The sequence below is a fragment of the Rutidosis leptorrhynchoides genome, chromosome 2 (assembly GCF_046630445.1).
Source record: "Rutidosis leptorrhynchoides isolate AG116_Rl617_1_P2 chromosome 2, CSIRO_AGI_Rlap_v1, whole genome shotgun sequence".
NCBI classification, from domain to species: domain Eukaryota; kingdom Viridiplantae; phylum Streptophyta; class Magnoliopsida; order Asterales; family Asteraceae; genus Rutidosis; species Rutidosis leptorrhynchoides.
The window spans coordinates 33,014,413-33,032,031 of record NC_092334.1 but is presented as its reverse complement, the minus strand read 5'-3'; the positions used below and the strand labels follow the sequence as shown (position 1 = coordinate 33,032,031).

Here is a 17,619-nt window from a genome sequence, read left to right as displayed (position 1 = left end):
CTAAAACGGGAGCAAAACCACGGGCCCCCAAAGAGAGAAATTCACTATATCACAAATTGTTACAATGACATAGACAACTCTCTTAAGCCAACTACACTCTCCAAAGTATTTAACTAATACCACTCTCAAACAAAGGTAAGAAAAAAAGAAATAATCAAATACTTAAAGTGTATTGATTGGTGCAAGTTGGAATGATCCTCATGACCTCCTTTTATAACCAAGTCATCCACCTCCAACTTTTTCCTCCCACCGATGTGGGATAACATCCTTCACAAAGTAACCATATCAATTTTTTTTATCAAAAACAAAACCAACATCGACTTGACTCCTTCAACCTATAGGTTGGGAGTTCGAGTCCCGTGGTGGGCATGTATATATTCGTGTTTAAATTCGTGTATGTGTATGTGTGTGTGTGTGTGTTTGCCTTAAAAAAAAAAAAAAACTCCCCTTCTCAAAAAAGATGCATTTGAAGAGGTTTTTGTTGGATTTAAAATATATCTGAAAAATGTCAGTTTTACCCGATTTAATGTATAACTTATTCTATTGATCCAGTGGTTCACCCTTTTACACTTGTGTATTGGGATGTGATAGAGAGGTCTCAAGTTCGAGTCTATCCCCTTAAAAATATCCGTGAAATTTATTTCCTGAAAGCTGAATTGCCCCAGGGAGGTTTTACCAACCCATATTCAGGAGCCAAATCCGACCCACCTGCCCCTCGGGATAGTTTAAGGTTCGAATCCCTGTAATGCGGTACAGATTTTCGCCCGAAAGCGCATGCATGCTTGTCAAATGAAAGTATTCGATACTAAAAATTGGTCTTTCCAAAAAAATGAACTTAATTAAGATATAAGTGATATTAAAGTAACAAATGAAAATAAATTGTTTGGCTCTATTAATCGAGGCAACAACAAACATCGATTTATTGGCGACTTGACTGCCGCGTGGAGCTTAAATTAATTTCCATGCAGCTTTCAAACCCATGAAAATTTGGTCCACCATTTTCATGGCGCCCGTTTTTTACTTTCTATTTTTTATTTTTCTAACTTTTTTATTTTTGGGCCGGAGGTACTCACGGAAGCAATCTATCTACTCTGGATTAGGGAGGGGGCTGACTTTCTCTTCCGGTGGGTGGAGAATTTTTCTTAACTCATGCTTAGAGAGACGACATCTCTTCTAGTTTAGGGTAAAGAAATGATTGTCTACATCTCACATCCTCATACCTCGCATGTGTGCAATTAGTTATTGTTATTGTTGTATTGTAAATGAAAATAAATTGATAGAGTTTGATTGATTATATTTAATAAGGAGTAGTTATTTTTTGTAAAGATATATAAATAATAAGATGAACATTTTTTATTTGATACGGTCAAGCATTAATGCATTATATAACAAATCCAGAGTCATGGTATGGCCTTGTGGGTACACTTGAAGTGTAGCAACACTATCAAGTATCACCCAACCAGACACACTGACGTTATGGGCCAACAATTAAATCCAAACATTGGTCAGCAAGAAAGTACGCTAATTACTTCAAGATTGATTCTGAATCACTACTCACATGGCTTACATATTGTTGTAAACAGATTTTCCATACCCACTTCCACAACTAGGACTGCCACACCCATAAAGGATACAATACTAAATGCATGACTTGTAACTTAATTATAAACAACTTTTTGATATGTAAATACATGATCAAAAACATTACTAAGATTAATGCTTCAAAGAATATTAATAACCAACTTAATTTAGTTGAGAAGTTAACTCGATTTCCACATTTCCACGTCATCCACAATGTGGGCCAACGTTTACGCCACATCAAATTATGTTCATGCATGGCGATGGTATGAGATTAGCAACTAATAATGATGATATAAATCAAGGTTTATGAATATATCTGCCTGCAAGAACAGCAGCATCCATAACAAGAGTAATTGTTGAGGTTACATCATTAGCATCACATGTATTTCCTTTAAATGTATTGCTTCCTGATTTCTTGAATCTTTCTACACATCCCAACAATCCCTTGTTGCAATTCTCACTCAAGTAGTCATCTGTACGTAACATTTATTTATATGTATATCAATCAATCAATCAATAATAGAGGATGATTCTCACACACACTTTTTTGATCCTCACACACCAATTGAGTATTATTAGAAGAGTAAAAGGTTAAAATAGGTGTGTGAGGATCAAAAAAGTGTGTGTGAGAATCATCCCCATCAATAATATAATAGTACTCCGTGATAGATTAGTATAGTATATGACAATTAAAAAAAAAAAAAAACTACTACCTTTTTTGGTATATGATACTGTAATTTGCAATTTTCTTGTTCCGGTAGATTAATTAAAAGTTACGTACAACAAAAGACGATTTAAATTGATACATTGACATATTGTGTACGTAAGAGGCAGAGAATAAGTCATGTGGTCCCTTAAATGGTTTACTGCATCATTGTAAAGATTTTATTGTTATTATTTTTCATGAATTATAAGCATTTATAATGAATAAAAAGATATTTCATAAACTTTTTTTTTTTTTTTTTTTTTTTGAAAAGCAAGAATTTTATTGATATATAAACTTAAAGGTTCATAGTATTGTACACATATATATTATTTATTATTATTATTATTATTATTATTATTATTATTATTATTATTATTATTATTATTATTATTATTATTATTAGATACAGTATTAAATTTAAATATTAAATTAATATTATGTTCGTTTAATATCGGTATAGTCAATAAATGTGGCAAGCCAGAAGGGAGACATTAATATCTCAACCTCCATTCTATGAATAAAAACGAGTTTCGTGGCTTTTATTTATTGAAATTTGGTAAATTTTCACTGTCAAAATAATGGGCATTAAATTAACAAACAAAAAGCCAGCAAAAAACTTATACCACAGAAATGATTAATCTTCCATATTTGTTATATTTACATTTTTTAAAGAAAATAAAATAAATTGTGTTAATTATTTAATTAACCTAAATTATCATAATATTTATTGCTTATATTAATCAAATTATTTATTTATTATTTTAACGAGAAATCCCCAATGAACGTGCTCATCGGCTTACTCATAGCAGGTAAACCTCGAAAATCAGGAATCCAAACGTCATCATGATATCAGCTAAAGCACCTTTTACTGTAAATCCTTAAAAAATTATTTATTTTGTTTTATTAATTAATTAGTATGAAATTTGAATATATAATCATTCTCTGTGACGTCAAGTGTGAAAGAGATGTCTTGTTTTTTCTACCTACTATATATAAATTATTGCACTTTTTAATCAAAAAGAGAATAAAAAAAAATCAAACTTCAATTCTACTATCTATACGTACGGAGTATAACTTTGCATAAGATATTTTTAATATGTCACGATAGACTAAAGATATTTTCGCGTAAAAAGTGAACAATTATTTGTATATACATGTCCATCAATAAAAAACTTCCAAATATTTTAAAAGTCTTGTCACTATTTTTTTTTTTTTTTTAAAAAAAAAACTTAATAATAGATTATGAAATTCATAAAATACATAATACTTCCGGTTGGGTTGACCTGGATATACCACCGTAGATACTCTCTGTTTCACCAAATGTCCAAATATCATCCACAAAGTTCAAAACTTTTTAGTTAAATTATCAATTTATCATCAAGATCTTTAATGGGTTATTCATCTTTTTTTATTCTTTACAAAACCCATGAACAGATTCAACAACAATCAACTACATGATCAGGTGAGTTTTGCTATTTCCATATTTTTTTTCTTTAATTTAATTTCTCCTACGTTTCTAGAATCACAGCTTATATATGTATGTATATGTAGCTATGATCATATACTCGAGATCTGCTATTTTAGCAATTGAATCATGAATCTTTTGTTTTGTACGCGTGTATTATGTTGATTATTTGTTTAAAGTTTTTGCTTTTACACATCGGTTAGTGATAAAAAAAAAAAAAAATAAAAAAATTCACGAAGAACATTTAGGGAGGGCTTGAAGAACATGAACGAACAGGAAGGAGTTACGGGCTTAGATTACGACTCCATTTCCAAGATCAGATCCACGAAAGCTACAATGAATTAAGGAATCTAATCAACAAAAAATCGATCTGTGTTTTATTCAAATCAACAAAAAATAGCAAGTCATGGCCTCTCGGATGGCGTTTAATATTCCAACCTCGCCTTTTACTCCGGCCACTGTTGGCCGCCATCGTCGTCTTCATCCACTACCTGCGCAATCATCTCGTCAATATAACCATCAGAATAATCACAATCCCCCATCGACTTTTCCTAATCCCTCGGCTGATGAGGTGTGGGTGTTGGTTGAAAGAAGGCGAAAAGCCAACAAAAAACTCTCTACTAATCACTCGTTTGCAAGAAACCTGATCCACCGTTTTGGTAATCCAAACACACATCATCCGGTATACAAACAGAAATGGGTGCCATCTACATCGACTAACCCTAACCCTAACCATACAGAGAATACTACAAACCCCAATACCACAAACCCAAAACAAGCAACCAAACCTACAAACCCTAAAAGTGCAGCCACTTTTCCTAACAACATTGCACTGAACCAACCATCTAGCTCTCGAGTTCACGAACCTTTCTCCCCAAAACATGTCCCGGCATCAGCGCCTATCACATCGGTTATGGTTTTCGGATTCCCAGATTCATGGAGCAAGATTGATCTCCGTTGCTTCATTAGCAGGTATGGGAATGTACACGACATCTTCATACCCTTCACGAAAAGATTAAGAAACGGTAATAATTTCGCTTTTGTTAAATTCATTGACGTTACCGACCTTAACTTCTTGCTTAAACGACTAAACTCCATAAATCTTGGTAATGGGTGGCTAAAGGCTTATAAGGCCCTTGATCGAAAAGCTTCTGCCTCGAATGATAAACCTATACAACCCCCTTCTACAAAACCCGTTTCATCGTCTCTACCTAATCATCATACCATTCCGAATAAGGGGTTCACTGATGGGCGTCCGTTTAACAAGGTGGTTGGGAATATGGACGGATACACTAGTGATATCACGAAAGAACTAACTAGCATCGGGTGGTTCAATCGTTGGGACTGCAATGGTAAATTTAGAGAAATCTCCGTTGTGGATAAACATAATGACACTGAAATCCTGAATAAAGCTATTATCGGTACCATCCTCAAACTTGAATATCTTGAACATATCTTATTTTTGTGCGAAATGGAGAATCTGAATAATGTTCAGGTAAAGTATCTTGGTGGGATGGAAGTTATGTTCATCTTTGAGTCCGAGGAGCAAGCTTCATCTATTCTTAATGCGAAACACCATTGTATCCACAAATGGATGACCAACATTCGTAAATGGGATGAAAACCACTCATACCAAGGTCGAATTACATGGTTAAAAATCACGGGTATTCCTGTCCAGTTTTGGAACGAAAAAACATTTACTGCCATCGCAAAATGGTGGGGCGAACCTATTGACTTTTCGAATTGTTCTTTAAAAGGTAACCAAAATCTCGTTGTAGCTAAAGTATTAGTTAAGTTACGAGATGCACACTTGGTGCATGACATTGTGCGTGTCACATCCGATAGTTCCATCTTTTTTGCTTATGTAATGGAAGAAACCAATGGGATTTTCGAAGTTAATGTTAACCCAGATCACGTGGAAAGTGATGGAAGTGATGGGATATCGGAGTCTGAGTTACCGGGTAATGTCGAATATGCAAATTTTGATGATGAATCAAAATCAGACTTCTCTGATGACTTCTTTAATCATAAACCGAATTTAAAGACTAATGAGGTTGAACCAGGTGACAATAATTCAAAATGTTGGGTGGCTGAAAGCTCATTTGTTGGTCCTATTAAAGAACATGTGAATGGTACATCCTCTGTTAACAATATCGATAATCATTCTGTTAATGAACATTCAAATGAGGTGGACCAAAAAATGAATGATATGGGATTAGCCCAAATGTCTGCTGAAGGGCTGGCCCAGAGGGCTTGCGGTGATATTACAGGTTCGGAAAATGTTACTGTCAACGATAATTTTGTGTTGGAACAAATAATATTCGATAATGTTCCAAAAGGTGGCGAGAACATCGCAACTGTCCAGCCCAACAATTCTCACGGGCCTGGATTTCAAGACGGGCCTCCTCCCATTCCTAAGTTCACACCCGACTCACCATATGTGTCGAACGTTGAAAAAAAGGACAATTCTATCCTTAATCCTACAGGTGATAACGATAACATTCAAGGTAATGCTGTGGGACATGTGGATGTTGACTGCCCTCCAGGTTTTCAACCGACCCCACGATATACGCACGAATTACATAAACGAGATAAAGAAAGTGACAACGAGATCAATGACACCATGAATAATAAAGATGTCAACTCCAATACTCCAACTGATACTAATTGTGTTCCAGCCCAGGCTGAGCCGAATGTTTCTGTCATGGGTCCTGTTGATCAAAATCTAGCAAACGACTGTAATGGGGGTTCCAATAGGACCGGTTCAATTAATTCTGAGAAGGAATGTAAGGTTTCAAGGATCAGAGCTCCAAACAATCCTGCTTCTAGTAACGAACAATCGCTATCGAATTGTAGCTTGGGCTTAAAAGATTTCGGACACGACATTGGGCTTGAGTGGATCGGGGCTCCGTCAGGGAAGTAACTTTACCCTTCTTTCGTTTTCTCTTTATTTATGTGTTTAAAATGAAGATAATATCGTTAAACGTACGTGGGCTCGGGAAACTTGAAAAAGAAAAATTTAATTGGATTAAAAAATTAATTCGTTTTCATAATCCGGACATTTTTGCAATTCAAGAATCCAAAAGAAAAAGTGTTACTGATTTTATGATTGAGTTGTTATGGGGTAACAAAAATTTTGAATATATCTTTAAACCATCGGTGGGGTTATCGGGCGGGTCAATTTTAATTTGGAACCCTACTAGATTTTGTGTGACCGGGGCGGTTGAAAGAGAATTTTTCTTGGGTATACGAGGTCGATGGGTGGGCAAAATGGCGGACTCCATTATATTAAACGTTTATGGGCCACATAATGATCAATTGAAACAAAAATTTTGGGATAGTCTTGACAATATTATGCAGGTGGATATTGATGATTGGGTTTTCTGTGGCGATTTTAATGAAGTAAGGCGCAGAGCGGAAAGGAAAAATTGCGAATTTATCGAAAGTAGAGCAAAGATGTTCAACGATTTCATTGACAAAGCTAATCTCATTGAAATTCCATTGGGGGGAATGAAGTTTACTAGGATTAGTGACGACGGTTTGAAATATAGTAAACTTGACAGGTTCTTAGTCTCGGAAGCGTGTTATGCATCATGGGATGGAATTTCTGCATGTACTCTCGATAGGGATTACTCCGACCATTGCCCAATCGTTTTGAAGGATATGAATAATGACTTCGGGCCGAAACCTATTAGGATTTTCAACAACTGGTTCGAAGATGATAAATGTGATGATTTGATAAAAGATGCATGGAAAGTTACCATTTGTAATCCAAGGGCTGATTGTGTATTTCGTGATAAACTTAAGAACGTAAAAGGGGTGTTGAAGGAAAAATGTAATCCTAAATATAATAGTCTAAATGCCGAAATTGACTCACTTCATAAAGAAATCTCTGAGTGGGAAAACATCATCGGTACTCGTGACCTTTCGGAAGTTGAAATTGCATCTTGGTTAGATTCGAAAAAAAAGTGGCTTAAAAAGGATAAGGAGAAAGTCGATATATTGAAACAAAAGGCAAGGATTAAATGGGTTACGGAAGGGGATGAAAATAACAAATTTTTTCATTCGTGTATTAAAAGGAGGCAAAACAAAAACAACATAAGGGGTATAAATTCAAATGGCTTATGGATCGAGAACCCAGAGGACATCAAAATGGCGGCATTCACATACTTCAAAAATCATTTTAGTGAACATAATTCTCGTACCTTCAAAATTCGTGGCCCCCTGAGCAAACGACTTAATGATGAGGAGGCGTCGAACCTTGAATCTCCTTTTACACTCTCTGAAATCCATGTTGCTATATTAGAATGTGGGGGTGAAAAGGCCCCCGGACCCGATGGTTTTAACATGAAATTTTTCTCAAAATATTGGGACGTTGTCAAAGAAGACCTTCTCGCGGTATTCACTCGTTTTTGGGAGGTTGGTGAGATCTCTAAAGGTTGTAATTCCTCTTTTGTTGCATTACTCCCGAAAAAAAATGACCCACAGGGATTTGGTGATTATCGTCCTATCAGTTTAATCAGGAGCCTTTATAAAGTTCTATCTAAGGTTTTGACCAAAAGGCTACAAAGGGTTATTTCTTCGGTTATCGGTTTCGAACAAAGTGCTTATATTAAAAATCGTTATATTCTTGATGGCGTGTTAATTGCGAATGAAGTCCTTCATGATATCAAAGTAACCAAAAGAAAAGGCTTCTTTTTTAAAGTTGACTTTGAGAAGGCTTTTGATAGCATTAGTTGGGACTTTCTAATGGAAATCATGGAGTTAATGGGATTCGGTCTTCGATGGAGACAATGGATCTTCGCAAGTCTTTCTTCCGCTTCCATTTCGATTTTGGTCAACGGTTCCCCAACTAAAGAATTTTCTCTTCAGAAAGGCGTGAGGCAAGGGGATCCCCTCTCCCCTTATCTTTTTATCATGGTAGCCAAAGGTTTGAACCATCTAATTAAATCTGCTGCACTTCATAGCCGATTTTCTGGGATCCCAATTGGGCGGAGGGAATTACAGGTCACGCATTTGCAATACGCGGACGACACTATATTTTTTGGTGAATGGGATAGGCGTAATGTGCAAAATCTTACTAAAATTCTTAAGTGCTTTGAATTGACATCGGGACTAAAAATCAATTTTCATAAGAGCTGTGTTTATGGACTCGGGGTCTCAAAAGTTGAAACGGAAAATATGGCGGCCTGGCTTGGGTGCGCAGCAGGTACACTCCCTATTACCTACCTTGGGCTTCCACTTGGATCGTCGATGAAACTCTCGAAGTCATGGGATCCGGTATTTGACAAGTTTGGTAAGAGGCTGGCGGATTGGAAAGCTAGATCCCTCTCGTATGGTGGTAGACTTACATTAATTAAATCGGTATTATCTAGTCTACCTCTTTATTTCTTTTCGCTTTACATATCCCCGTCTTGTGTTATTGATAAACTTGAGGGGTTGAGACATCGGTTTTTTTGGGGCGGATCTTCCGAGGTCTCAAAAATGGCATGGGTTAAATGGGATACTTGTCTTAAGCCTCGTGAATTTGGTGGGTTAGATATTACCCCTCTTGCGTTTAAAAATCGTGCCTTACTTGCAAAATGGTGGTGGCGGTTTAAACATGAGAATGACTCACTTTGGGTGTCTATTATTAAAAATATTTACGGGGAGGACGGGGGCCTTAACACTTCTTTTTCTCCCCCTTCCTCACGAGCTTCTTCTACTTGGGCGGGTATCCTTAAGGTGGGTAAAAATATCTTTAATGCAAACTCCGCTTTCGCTAATTCTTTCAAAAAAAGAGTCGTAGATGGGTCTAGTACATGTTTTTGGGATGAATTATGGCTTGGGGAAATGGTTCTTAAAGACAAATTTAATAGGCTTTATAGACTAGACACAAATAAATTTGCCACAATTCTTGACCGGGCGAGATGGGAGGGCGGGAACTTTCATGCCACGTGGTGTTGGTCCCGCGATATCTCGGGGAGATTGGCCGGGGACCTCACCACTCTTACTAATCTTTTATCTAGTTTTGTCCCGTGTAGCTCAGGTAAAGAAGAATGGTCATGGTCTTGGAGTAAGGATGGCTCGTTTTCGGTTCACAAGCTTACGGATATTCTGGTCCGGAGCAGCCCTGACATCGCAACCGTGAGCATAAAGTCGCTCCGCAACAAACTGGTCCCCCTCAAAGTTGAGTTGTTTATTTGGCGTACTCGACACAAAAGGTTACCTACAAGAGTTGAACTTGACAAGAGAGGTATGGACTTGGGTACGGTACGTTGTCCGGTTTGTGACAATGGTTTGGAATCAGTAGAGCACTCCATCATCTTATGCACTTTCGCTTTTGACATTTGGAATCGTGTCTATGATTGATGGAAGCTCGGCCCTTTTACAAACTTGGGTATAAATGAATCTTTTCTTGGAAATGGATATAACTTCACCTCCGACTTGGGAAAACTGTTGTGGCAAGCTACGGAATGGGTTACGGGATACATGATTTGGAAAAGTAGGAACGCTTTCACTTTCACTAAGATAAAACCGACATGCGCAATGGTATTCAAAGACATCCAACTTAAATGCTTCGAATGGATCTCTAATAGGATCAAAGGCACCAATATTGAATGGGATGTCTGGCTTGCAAATCCACGAGGTTATGATTCGCTAGCTTTATCTTCTAGGAGATCCGGGATAGGTTAATTAATTGTTCTCCACGCAGGTTTTTTGCCCCACTCCTGGAGTAGTCGTTTTGGTCGAGAGAATTTGAGGTGGATCAGGGGGCTTTGTCGTTGAATTTCCAACACTGTGCTCTGTCCCCACTCCAGCTTGTTTAGTTAATTCTTCTCAAGTCCAATCTCGACCTTAATGATAATGAACGGACTACGGCGTTTTCCTGCACACTTGTGGAGTCTTACTATCTCGGTTATATATTTGTCGTTTTGTTTTCCTAGATGTAATTCCGTTTTTGTAAGCGTGACATTATTGTAATTATTTCGTGTTGATATATATAATACATACTTTCTTTGCCGTTAAAAAAATAAAATAAAATAAAATACATACATTCATTAGAAACATATGATTACCTATATCTATTTATTACTTCATAATATATTTATATGCCAAAATAAAGTTCGAAATCAGTTCGCAAGTTCCATATTGCATAGTACTCACATGTAGGGTTTTAGGTCGCTATTGTTTTGAATTTCATTTTGGACTCACTAAATTTCAAATTCATATATTTGTAAGCATACAAAAAGCACACTTTATTTTTGGAGAAGTTTTAGGACAAAATTATACTATTTGATTGATATATATATATATATATATATATATATATATATATATATATATATATATATATATATATATATATATATATATATATATATATATATATACTTATAATAATTGAGTACCAACCAAAAAGCAACAAAATTTATATACTGATTCTACTAACAATTAATATGCTGAATCTTTCTTTAATCATGAAATCAACAAGATATTCCAATATTAATTTTTCGAGCCTTTGAGTTATTTACATCTTAGCTCTTTAATAGTTGTATGACCATTCTAATTTTGGCTAGGTTTGAGTTAGTTACATCTTAGGTCTTTCGAGATTGTTTATTTTTTTCGAGCCTTAACGGTCGTCGGAATGTTGTATCAGTTTATAGAATACTTCATTTATTGATGAAGGTATTCTAATTTTAATAGTAAATTTTTTTGTCAAAAAAAAAAAAAATGAAATCAACAAGAACGTGATAAATATGGTAGAAATAATACTAACTGTTATTGGCTGAAATGCAAGCATCATGTTTCATACAACATGCATCAAGTTCATCACATGGCTTCTCTCCTGGGCATCCACTGTATAATATTCCACAGTATTTTCCATATCTCAGCAATGGTGGCACTAACAAAATATGCAAAATGATTTTATTTATTTTATTTATTATTATTAGAATAACTGAATAAAACTACCTGCTTATTAAAAAAAACATTATTGATTTCTACCTTTGCAAAAGGAGGATTCACATGTTTTGCTACACTCTTTAGACTGTATATTAAAAATAAAAAATGTAAATATAATTAAAATTAGATGCTAAGAAATTCAGTGAAGAATAAAGCTTACTAAATTAAGGCTAGTATCAGCACCAACATGAACCTTAAGGGCAATAATGGAAATAGAAGAAAGATTGAGGGTGAGAATGGAAATGAAAAGAAGTAAAGATGAAGCCATAGAAGAAACAAAGAGATCTGAAATGTGAAGCATAGTTTTGCTTAAAAGTAAAAGCTCAAACTTATAGGAAAAGATGGTTGGGGGATAAGGGGTGGGTGGCTGAGTAGGATCCGGTAAGGTGGGTCCGGTGGGGTAGGGTGGGCCCGGGTGGGGTATGAATGCTTGGTGTAATAGGGAGTCTCGTGACATGTTTTTGGGTATATTATGTGGTGTTGGTCTGAAGTTCACATTCTTGCATTTTGACAACTTGTATGAGGATTTGGAATTTGGACTTGCATGATCATATATACAGAAGTTAGTAGGCTACACAATTTTTTTTTTTTAACGGCAATTTATTATATAAATCTCAAAATATTACAAAGGTTCTCACAAGACACTAACAATAAAATACCGAGCTAGAATCTTACCAATAGTATCTAGTTATCACATCTATACAAGCTCAAAATAATAAGGATTAAACAACAAGACTAGACGGATTTTGAAGCCAATCGAGCCACTCAATATTCTTCGTTTTACACCTTTTCGCAATCCATTCAAAACTCTTCACTTGTATTTCATTTAGGGCCACCGGAGAAGACCAACATGATTTGTTGAACACTTTTTGATTCCGGTTTTTCCAAATGAGATAAAAGGAAGTCCACACCATAGCTTGCCAAACTTTCGCACCCAAATCCGAGCATTGAAACGTTGTTTCCCCTCGATAAAGTCCTTCTAAGGATATAAGACCATAAGAAGCCGCATTCATCCCCCACCATTTATAGATTTTCACCCAAATTTCACGCACCTTTGGACACGAGAAAAGTGTATGATCAACTGACTCAATAGTGTTATCACATAGCGGGCAAAGTACGGAATGTAAGTCAATGCCCCGTTTATCAAGTTCAAACAAAACGGGGATTCTATTCCTTCTAGCCCTCCATATGAAAACACCAACTTTAATAGGAACCAATTTATTTTTCAAAGTAGCCAAGTTCGTCGAATTTGGAGGAAAACATGAAACCATAAGTAACTTTGTTAACGCTTTGGTAGAGAAGATACCGGATCCGCACAATTTCCATACCCAACTATCATCTTTGTCACTTGGCGGTGTTGCTGCAGACGATAACATTTGTTCTAGATCCGTAAGCTCCCCGCTGGTTCTTCCTGAAATTACCCGAGACCATTGCCAAACCGGAACAAGGGTGTTACCATTCCATCTCACTCTATCGGCCACCATCGCATTTGGAGAAGAATCAAGCCGCACCAATCTTTTGAAAACCTCCTTTAACGGTTTATCCCCAATCCACACATCGCTCCAAAAAGAAGTACTCTTACCATTACCGATCACCTTAGTAAATGACTTCGTGAACAGTGGCGGATCCAGAAATTTTTTTCACCGGGGGCGAATTTTTTTTTAAAACGTAGGGAATTTTTTTGTTGCAAAATATAGAGTTTTTTGCGCAAAATTTGAAGGTTTTTGGGAAAAATACGAAGGTTTTGGTGCAAGATATGAAAGGTTTGGGGCAAAAAAAATTTCCACCGGGGGCAAAAAAGAAAAACCGAAAAAATTTGCACTAAAATTTCGAAATCCACCGGGGCGCCCCCCCCCCCCCCCCCCCCCCCCCCCCCCCCCCCCCCTTTCTCCTTAATACACTAGGTCCGCCTTTGTTCGTGAATTGCACACCAAGGCCATCAATCGCACAACCTGTTTTGATAACATCACTCCAAGTAGTGTTAGATAAAGATGAAGAGATACCCCAACCCGGAAGGAAAGACCCCGAATCTCCATAAATGCTTTTAATTACATTAACCCACAAGGAAGTATGCTACACATAAGTATGTATACCTTTTTGTACAAGTGTATATAGGTCTATAGAAGGTTTTGTTAAATTATATTAAAATTTTGGCTACTGAATAGTAAATAATAGGTACAACTATAATTTGACTTGTAGATATTTATGCAATTTATGTTGTATTAAATAAAATAAAGATGATACATTTAACTAAACTTTCACTTGATGGCTAACATTTTAACAAATGAAATGATTTGAATAAATGGGTTGATGGTACAAGGAGAGATGTGGTGATATATTGATGGATATGCACTATGATGAATGATTTGTATGCATGCGATAGTTGGAGATGGTCGATGTTGAATGAATACAATGATACGAGTGCGATATATCGTGTTGAAATTATCTTTCGTATGGTATTTTAAGTTTAAACTTGCTATTTGCTATGGATAAAATGTATGAAAGTTATATGTAAAATTTGAATCAAAGAATGCAAAGTTGTGTTATAAAGAAATTGATTATGATAATACCTATTAGAATGTTTCGTAAACCTTTTATTATATATTTAAATAGGTGGCTTGCAAACCTATTTATGCTTTTTAATATCTAAACTAATACGGAGTAGTATAACAAACCGACATAAAACTTTGTTATATAGCCCGACCTAACGTTATGACCCACATGCAATGGTGACATGTGCCGAGTTAAAAGACATTATAGTTTTTTTTTTTTTTTTTTTTTTTTTTTTTTTTTTTTTTTTTGAAAGGCAACAAAATTAAATTAATATATAAAGTTACAAAAATACATCAGAGAGCACAAATGTGTATATGCCACTGATAAAAACCGAAATACAAATGGAATGAGCTAAAAGAACTAGCCTATTCCAGTTTTACACACATCATTTGAAACAAACGACTTCGGATTGTAGAACCACTTGTGCCAGTCCACCGAAAACTTTTTTAACCTGCTCGAAATCCAAGTATGACTTAACACCTGAATCTCGTTGAAAATTGATGCACTACTCGACTTTTCTTTCCCGAAAGTAGATTTATTCCTATGATTCCAAATCACATACCCGAATTTGGTTGCTTGCCACAAAACTGCACCCATATCAGAAGATATGTTACTATGATCACCCTTGAATATCTCATCGATGCACTGATTTGAAGGAGTTCCTAGGTTCCACCACGAGAAAACCTTAGACCAAATAGCCGCCGCCCGTTTACAAAGAATGATGGAATGCTCCACCGTTTCAATATCCTCATCACATACGGGACATCTCACCGAATCTAAATCAATGCCTCGTTTATCTAGTTCGACCCTAACCGGAATTCTTTTCCTTCTTGTCCTCCACACAAAAAATTCAACTTTACTTGGGACTAATTTGTTTCTGAAAGTTTTAACTATTGTACTCCCACTTGGTAAAATTGAATCTTCTATCAGAGAAGATAGTACCTTTGTGGTGAGAATACCATTTGTAGAGAGAGACCATGCCCAAGAATCTTGCTCTTTGCCATTGAAAAACTGCTGAGAAATTAAATCACTCAGGTTCTGCAGCTCCCCAACTAACCGACCCGAAAGCTCCCTTGACCAATTCCATGAAAATGTTAGCTTGTCTTCCACTCTGCGAATTCTATCAAAAACAGTAGCATTTTGTTCTTTCTCGAGCCTAAACAGCCTTTGGAACCTGTCTTTGAAAATTTGATCACCACACCAACGCTCTTTCCAAAATTGTGTTAGTTTTCCATCCGCGATCTTTTTTATGAAAGAATTAGTGAAATTGATGCCAAGATTATCAATATCCCTACCCACTTGCATAATATATTTCCAGGTTGAATTATTTGCTTTTAGATTAGCCATATTAGAACAGTTTCCCAACCCCCCTTCAATCCCAAATATGCTTTTTATAATCCGAATCCACAAAGTGTCTTTGGAAGTTTTAAACTTCCACCACCATTTCCCTAGTAAAGCCAAGTTTTTAGCCTTAAGAGAACCCACATTAAGCCCGCCCTTATCGTAAGGAAGTGCAATTAAATCCCATTTTTCCCAAGACATATTTTATAATTGTTAAACGACCGCCAAACGACATCGATCGAGCTTTCCACTCGGCTAACCGTTTTTGAAACTTATCGATTATCGGGTCCCATTCTTTTAACCTTCTCATATTTGCGCCAATAGGGAGCCCAAGATAATTAAACGGGAGTTTTTCCGCCTTACATCCCACCCAAGTTGCCATTTCATTGACCTCCAACGTACTCATACCTGTGCCTATAATGCAACTTTTATTTAAATTGATTTTTAGACCCGACATGTCCTCAAAACATTTCAGAAGCTTTATTAAGTTACGCAAGTTTCGTTTGTTCCATTCACCGAAAAAGATCGAATCTTCGGAGATGAGATAATATAATCTTCTCGTTTCCTATTTCGACACCTTTAAAGATAGAACATTCAACCGCTCTATTTATTAGCACATTTAAACCCTCGGCCGCTATTATGAATAGATAAGGAGATAACGGATCCCCTTGCCTTACTCCCTTTTTCATGTTAAACTCTTTTGTCGGGGAGCCATTGACTAATATCGATATCGAAGTTGACCGTAGGCATGCCTGAATCCACTTTAACCATTTGTTACCAAATCCCATGCCCCGTATTATCTCAAATAAATAATCCCAATTAATGCTATCGAACGCTTTCTCGAAGTCTGCCTTAAATATGAAACTTTTCTTTCGATTTCCAATTAGGTCATTCACGGCTTCGTTCGCGATCAGAATACCATCTAGGATATGACGACCTTTTACGAATGCGCATTGTTCTTCTCCAATAATACTCCCCATTACTTTTCTCAGCCTAGTGGATAGCATCTTGGATAAAATTTTATAGAAACTCCCGATAAGGCTAATAGGCCGGAAATCAGAAAGATTTAAGGGGTCCTTTTTCTTTGGGATTAACGAAATGAAAGAAGCGTTACAACCCCTCGATATTTCACCATTCTCCCAAAACCATTGAAAAGCTTTGATTAAATCATCTTTAATAATATCCCAACACACTGTATAAAACTTGAGATTAAAACCATCCGGCGCCTTCGCCGCACAACAGCTTTTGATTGCTTGTAATATTTCAGATTCGGAAAATGGGGCCTCAATACTTTCTGCTTCCACACAACTCAGCTTCTTCAAATTCGAAACCTCAAATTCTGCTTCCCTTTGATTCTGCATATCGTACAGTTTTTTAAAGTGACTAAATGCTTCATTTTTTATAACAGACGGAATTTCACACCACACTCCATTGATGTTAAGCCCTAGTATATTGTTTTTGTTTGTTCTTCTTTTAATAATAGCGTGAAAGTATTTGCTATTCTCATCTCCCTCGACCGCCCATTTGATTCTAGCCTTTTGTTTTAATATCTCGGCTTTCTCTTTATCCTTTTGGATCCATCTCCTTCTGGTCTCCAACCATTCACGTGTCTCGTCCTCATCTAGAAGCCCCATATCAGCTTTAATTTCTAGATTTGAGACCTTTTCTTGCAAATTTCGAATATCTTCCTCCAAAATACAATAGCTTGACCCATGTTTCTTTCGAAGACAATCCTTTACGTTCTTAAGTTTATCTCTAAAAATACAATCCGGCCTTGAACCGAACACATCTTTGCTCCAAGCCTCTCTGACCTCATCCATAAAACCATCTGCATCCATCCAAGCATCAAAAATCCTAGTTGGTTTCGGACCAAAATCCATGTCTGTATTCTTCAAGACAATCGGGCAGTGATCGGTATGCATTCTATCTAATACACATGCTGAAATGTTCTCCCACAATGAGCAGAAATTTTCCGATACAATAAACCTATCAATCTTGCTAAACTTAATCCCATCATCACTAATTCTTG

General features: G+C 36.3%; 3 protein-coding genes across 3 annotated transcripts; all 3 read right to left on the bottom strand.

Moving 5' to 3' along the window:
* Positions 1-1,525: 1,525 nt before the first annotated feature.
* On the bottom strand, positions 1,526-11,981 carry LOC139890702 (phospholipase A2-alpha-like). The gene is made up of 4 exons (XM_071873610.1): positions 11,857-11,981; positions 11,739-11,781; positions 11,512-11,637; positions 1,526-2,054 (listed from the first exon to the last, which is right to left on the bottom strand). Exons 1-4 carry the CDS (start codon positions 11,962-11,964, stop codon positions 1,879-1,881), a joined length of 453 nt encoding a protein of 150 aa, XP_071729711.1. The 5' UTR covers positions 11,965-11,981; the 3' UTR covers positions 1,526-1,878.
* A 437-nt stretch (positions 11,982-12,418) lies between these two features.
* LOC139887764 (uncharacterized) lies at positions 12,419-13,180 on the bottom strand. Its single transcript, XM_071870821.1, has one exon. The coding sequence runs from the start codon at positions 13,178-13,180 to the stop codon at positions 12,419-12,421; it is 762 nt and encodes a 253-aa protein (XP_071726922.1).
* Positions 13,181-14,609: 1,429 nt separating this feature from the next.
* LOC139887763 (uncharacterized) lies at positions 14,610-15,791 on the bottom strand. The gene has a single exon (XM_071870820.1). It carries the CDS (start codon positions 15,789-15,791, stop codon positions 14,610-14,612), a length of 1,182 nt encoding a protein of 393 aa, XP_071726921.1.
* Positions 15,792-17,619: the final 1,828 nt, after the last annotated feature.

What these genes read in the sequence shown, in the direction of transcription:
- LOC139887763 (XM_071870820.1), bottom strand. Translation starts at nt 15,791, where the DNA reads ATGTCTTGGGAAAAATGGGATTTAATTGCACTTCCTTACGATAAGGGC.
- LOC139887764 (XM_071870821.1), bottom strand. Translation starts at nt 13,180, where the DNA reads ATGGTGGCCGATAGAGTGAGATGGAATGGTAACACCCTTGTTCCGGTT.
- LOC139890702 (XM_071873610.1), bottom strand. Translation starts at nt 11,964, where the DNA reads ATGGCTTCATCTTTACTTCTTTTCATTTCCATTCTCACCCTCAATCTT. An exon ending in CTGATACTAGCCTTAATTTA is followed by an intron (nt 11,782 to 11,856) that starts GTAAGCTTTATT and finishes TTTAATATACAG; the next exon opens with TCTAAAGAGTGTAGCAAAAC. An exon ending in TTGCATTTCAGCCAATAACA is followed by an intron (nt 2,055 to 11,511) that starts GTTAGTATTATT and finishes TGTTACGTACAG; the next exon opens with ATGACTACTTGAGTGAGAAT.